The sequence below is a fragment of the Aquarana catesbeiana genome, linkage group LG01 (genome assembly GCF_042186555.1).
Source record: "Aquarana catesbeiana isolate 2022-GZ linkage group LG01, ASM4218655v1, whole genome shotgun sequence".
Lineage (NCBI taxonomy): Eukaryota > Metazoa > Chordata > Amphibia > Anura > Ranidae > Aquarana > Aquarana catesbeiana.
The window spans coordinates 951,037,683-951,043,606 of record NC_133324.1 but is presented as its reverse complement, the minus strand read 5'-3'; the positions used below and the strand labels follow the sequence as shown (position 1 = coordinate 951,043,606).

The window sequence follows — 5,924 nt, the reverse complement described above, 5'->3', positions numbered from 1 at the left end:
TCCAATATGCCCCCCTGCTAAGTCAGACCTATAACACAAGGGGTTGTTGCTGTAGGGACAAGCAAGGATATTCCCAGAAGGAACACCTAATGAAACCTTCAGATTTAACAAGTTTGAAAACCTTTGGAATTACATTAAAAAGAATTAAAGAGACTTTACAGAATGGGTTTAGTTCTAATTTAAGCATAACTAAATTTATATTAAAAAAGACATAACTTATTTTTTAATCAACTTTATTATGAAGAAAGGTAGTAAGAAAAGTTATGATTCTGTCATTTTTAATAGAGATGATGGAGACGTCTGAAGGAACCGATTCTGGGGCTTGTGGCTCCCCAGTCGCTGTATCTCCTGTACTCTCCAGGTTTCAGGTAATACTGACGTCCCTTGTAGTTGGGCTCCTCATAGAACATCCAGTAGCCATCATGGACATGAACAGAGTGGATATCATGGTAGCGGAATCTCTCGTAGACATTAGGACAATCTTCGGTGAACTCCATCATCTGTCCTCTGAAGTCTTCTCTCTCGTAGATCCTGATTCTGAAGGAACCTTGGTGCTGTTAAAATAAGTTACACCATAATAACGCAAAAAGGAATATTAACAACAAATGGCAAATGGTCATACAGGTACCACTAAACCAATAATTTCTAGCAGAGTTTTGGCATAAGTAGGGAGGAATTTGGTGCCATTCCACATCTTTGCTTTCCTTGAACCCAAAATAAACATCTTCCTCTATCTCTGATTCTACCATGACAGCTAATGTTTTGCTGTTATACGGCTTACACTCTCCAAAGCACATTTTCAATGTATTCTAAAGTAAAATCCATTAGACTCAAGTGACTCCAAGAGTTTCCATAGGAACAAAGCAGGAATCCACTGCAGAGATAGGATCCAAAAAGAGAGACCTCTCTGTTAGACTCAAATTGATAAGATGCTACTAAATGGTCTCTTTTACATGTTTTCAAAAAAATAATTAAATGAAGAAACAAGATGATTTAGTAAACAGTACACAGGTGTAGTATTACCTGGGGGCTCAGACGCACAGATCTAATGGAGTCATTGTAGCCCATCCATTGCTGGAAGTCAGGATACTCTCCTCTATGGAGGAAGTACTGGTGTCCTCTGTAGTTAGGGAGCTCATACAGGATCCAGTTCCCACTCTCCACACGGATGGAGTTGCAGCGTCTGAAGTATGAGGTCAGGTCGGGACATTCAGAGTGACACTCGTGGGAGCGACCCTGGAAGTTCCTGTCCTCATAGAAGATGATCTGCAAAACAGCAATGGAAAATACAATGTGAGAATTGTGTAACTTACAGAATGTTTTCCCAATTTACTTACTACTCTCACAGGGACAGCTGATATTAACTGGTTATTTCTCAAACAGTACAGAGGCAATCCAAACCAGTTCATTCACACAGGCTTCAATAAACAGTCCAGGGGCTGCCTTTTTGTAATTTTATTGCTAGTAGCATTTGGGGCAGGTTATGGATTGGGGGCAAAACGTTGAACACATCGCAGTTGGAGGACATTCTTCTCCTTAAGCATGTGCAGAATTTGAACAGTCTAGGACCCCCACAACTAAAAATCATGAGGCAACTTTCTGTGTAGGCTAATGCTTCACAACTGAAGACTATGAAGTAATATTCTTCGGTATACAATAGTAAATATTGAACAGTCTAATCACTTACAGCTGGAGGCCATGAGGTAATTCCTAAACAAGTGATTGTAAAGAAGGTTTTTTAGCTTAATGCATTCTATGCGTTATGATTAAAAAAAAACCCTCTGTGTGAAGAAGCCACCCTCAGCCCCTCTAATACTTACCTGAGCCCCATCTAGATCCAGCGATGTTGCAGCAGTATCTCGGCTGCCCGGGACTCCCCTCCTCATTGGCTGAGACAGCAGTGTGGCACCATTGGCTCCCACTGCTGTCAATCAAAGGAGAAAATTAAACAATTGCCTCATATCTAGCAAATATATTGGCACCACGTCCCTTAAGTAATAATCTACATAATGAATAAAGGACTGGGACTTTAAAGGTGCAATCAGTAATACACAAATTATATCAAAGGTATCATTTTATTTAGACAAATTAATTAACAAAAATATATCAATTTAAAAGAGTTTTCATCCAATGTTACAGTACAATTTCAGGTAGTGCGACTGAAGGATTTGTTTCTCAACATGTTTCACCACATGCCGTGGCTTCCTCAGGAGAGTAGTATTTTTAATTTATTGTTTGTTTACTATTCTTAGTGCCTGAAAAATACTACTCTCCTGAGGAAGCCACGGCATGTGGTGAAACATGTTGAGAAATAAATCCAGTCGCACTACCTGAAATTGTACTGTAACATTGGATGAAAAATCTTTTAAATTGATATGTTTTTATTAATTAATTTTTCTAAATAAAATGATACCTTTGATATAATTTGTGTATTACTTTTTGCACCTTTAAAGTCCCAGTCCTTTATTCATTAAGCTGTCAATCAAAGTCAGTCAGTCAATGAGGAGATAAAGGGGGCGGGCCGGGCAGCGGCTCTGTGTCTGAATGGACACAGGGAGCTGTGGCTCAGCTTGGGTGCCCACGTAGCAAGCTGCTTGCTGTGGGGGCACTCAACAGGAGGGAGGGGCCAGGAGCACTGATGAGGAACTCAAGAAGAGGAGGATCTGGGCTGCTCTGTGCAAAACCAATACACAGGGCAGGTAAGTATGACATGTTTGTTATTTTTAACTAACAAAAAAAGAGGCTTTAGCATCACTTTAAGGCCTCATAACTGATGAACAGAAGGCAGATCTCCTCAGCATATATTCTTCTCCTTAGTATTTGTTGAATGCGGATAGTCTAAGGCCTCACAGCTGAAGGCCATGGTGCAAGCCTTTGAACATCTGGTTACCTGGCAAGAATTCAATAATCGGTAGCCAGTACAGAATCCCAACACACAGTCTCAAGGATTGACTCAGGATCACTCCTCACAAGTCCACAGGACAGCTGCGGCTTCCTCCAGATACAACCCAGGGAGTGAGATGGTGCATATCAGGGCCAAATCCCTGATGGTGTGGTTCTGCAGTTAGTTGTAAGCAAAGTCCATTTCATCCTGTGATGTCTGAGGCTTCCTAAGACAGCTGCGTGCTCCATGGGCTGGTTAACGACAGCAGCCCTGCACCTCTGGAACCCTCCTGGGGAGAAGGAACCCAGCTCTCCAGTGTCTCAGACAATTGGTCTCCATCCCAGCCCACTGCTAATCACTCCCCTCCAGGAATTGACTGAATAAATATTCTGGCTGGTTGATTTGAATCTGCCACCCTAAATTTTGGAAACCTTTTTCAGAGACAGGGGGAAGCAATCAAACTTCAAGCCTATAAACTCAGTACAAAGAATCATTCCTCCCTTGATTGAAGAAGGAGACGAAAAATTAAATTCGCCCAGCATCCAAAAGAGATGAGCACATGCATTGAAATTATGTAATTCCAGCCCAGCCAAAAAGTCTGCTGAAAATTCCAGACCCAGAAGAGTTAACTAGACTTAAAGCAGAGCTCCACCCAAAAGTGGAAGTTCCGCTTGCTTCGCAGCGGTGATCTGAGCCAGAAGTTTGCCACCGCACCCGCAGTCTTCTGGGACACATCACAGGTCCCAAAAAAACACAGAACCATTCAGCATGCGCAGTAGGAAACCAGCTGTTTGCCTTACCTGAGATGCTGGCGCCTGCACTCGAATAATCAACTTGGGTGAGGACATTACGGGATCCCTGGACAGGTAAGTGTCCTTATATTAAAAGTCAGCATCTACAGTATTTTTAACTGCTGACTTTTAATTTTTTTGGGAAAGCTTGGAGCTTCTCTTTAAGGTTTATCTAAACTCCAAATAAAGATTTACTATGCCTGGATTAGTGGTCCCTAGATGTAGCTGCAACAGTTTTCTTTTGTCCGGCCTTTTTCCTTTTATTTTCATCTGGTTATCCTACAAATAACATACTTTTTGTTCCTTTGTGGCTACACTCATTTCTCTATTGTATCTATGGAGCGAGGCATAGTTGGCCTTATTTTTTTAAATATTCAATGTGCAGTGAATTTAAAAAAAGAAAGAAAGCAGATGTGGCTGCAATAATAACCTTTGACCTGGAGCTGTTCCCATGCAGTACTTATGTTATCTCAGAAGATGTCATCAGTCTTCCATGTTCAATGATACCCAATAAATGCTCAATAATGAACACATACCGAGGCTCATATCTTACTACAATTCCTATAGTAGTATTAGTAGGTTCTTACCTTTCCCATGTTGCTGGATGTGTACTCCAATGCTGTATAGTGACTGGCAGTGAGAGTACAGGCTTATATACATCCCCAACTGCCCACACCCTCACCTGCTGACACCATGCACAGTATGCACAATGAATGGATTTTCCCATAACTATGTCTTTTTTGTATATGTGTTTTCTTTACAACTATTGTGTGTTTAGTTTTTGCTTGTGTTAGTGTTAAAATTGTTCACCTAACCTGAGCTAAAAGATTTGTGTACTAATCTGTCATGACAATGGGCCTCTTTGTATGTGATTGTGTGTGTACTATTCCACTGAACCCACATCTACTGCAGACTTCAAGACTTATAATGATCAGTCCAGATCAGGGGCGGACTGACCATTGAGCCACTCGGGCACTGCCCGAGGGCCCTGGGCCACTAGGGGGCCCCATCAGGGTTGCCAGCCTCAGTAAAACCAGGGACAGTATGTACAACTCTGTGTTTTTTTTACATCTGTCTGTGTATACTGTGTGTACATGTATGTGTATACTGTGCGATTGTATACTGTGTGTGTGTATACTGTGTGGCCCCATAATCCCTGATTGCCTGGGGGCCCCATAATCTCCTATTGCCCGGGGGCCCCATGAGTTATCAGTCCGCCCCTGGTCCAGATTAATCTGTCATTTACACATTTTCTGATGCTCATGGATATTGTATGGAGCCCCCTCTGACCTGTAGAGGATGAAATTCAGGATTCAAAGAAACATTGATTTGGAAATTCGATCATTCTCAGCACAAACTGGTGAACACGTATTCATGCAAATCAACAATTAGCAATTTGATGATTTCTCTGATTTGGAATTTGAAATTGAATTGCTCATTATTACATATAATAATATTGATGATAATAATAATATTAATAATAAATATAATAATAATATATTAACCACTCCAGCTCCAGAAGATTTTACCCCTTTCATGACCAGGCCATTTTTTGCTATTTAGCACTGCGCTAATTTAACTGGTAATTGCGCGGTCATGCAACACTGCACCCTAACAACATTTATATCATTTGATTCCTGCAAATGGAGCTTTCCTTTGGTTGTATTTGATCACCACTGGGTTTTTTTATCTTTTATTGTGTCAAAGAAAAAAAAAAAAAAACGAGAATTTAGAAACCAAAAACAAAAAAAACAAGCAAAAACATATCACAAATTAAAATAGGTGCCCAAAGAAGGAGGCGGGGCCTCGGAAACATGTTGCCCCTCCCCAGCTTGTGTTTCGTCTCTTGACATCCCGACAGGGGAGAGTGAGAGCCTGTGGACACCGCCAGTACTTTGGCACCTCCCACGGCGGGTCCTACCATGTGTGAGCTGCCTCCTTCCCCAGATGGTGTCCCGTCTCTGGGCATCCTGAGATTGTTGGAGCCTGCTGACACCGCCAGACTCCAGTGTTTCTTCTCAGTCCGTGTCTGTGTTAGCTGCTGTTCTCCAGTCCATCCTGTCTACTGCCATCTGGAACAGAACATCACTCTACCACTGCACACAGCATGCAAGATTATCTTATGTAAGTGGATATTAGCCACCTAAGGACCGGAAGGATTTGTCCCCTTAATGACCAGGCCATTTTTTGCGCTATGGCACTGTGTCGTTTTAACTGACAATTACGCGGTCGTGCGACATTGTAGCAAA

At 41.8% G+C, this 5,924-nt stretch overlaps 1 protein-coding gene across 1 annotated transcript; it reads right to left on the bottom strand.

The window, feature by feature from the left end:
* Positions 1-278: 278 nt before the first annotated feature.
* Positions 279-4,271, bottom strand: LOC141126409 (gamma-crystallin-3-like). The gene is made up of 3 exons (XM_073612357.1): positions 4,263-4,271; positions 1,024-1,266; positions 279-554 (listed from the first exon to the last, which is right to left on the bottom strand). The coding sequence occupies exons 1-3, from the start codon at positions 4,269-4,271 to the stop codon at positions 279-281; spliced, it is 528 nt and encodes a 175-aa protein (XP_073468458.1).
* Between the last annotated feature and the right edge of the window lie 1,653 nt (positions 4,272-5,924).

What these genes read in the sequence shown, in the direction of transcription:
- LOC141126409 (XM_073612357.1), bottom strand. An exon ending in CTGTGCGTCTGAGCCCCCAG is followed by an intron (nt 555 to 1,023) that starts GTAATACTACAC and finishes TTATTTTAACAG; the next exon opens with CACCAAGGTTCCTTCAGAAT.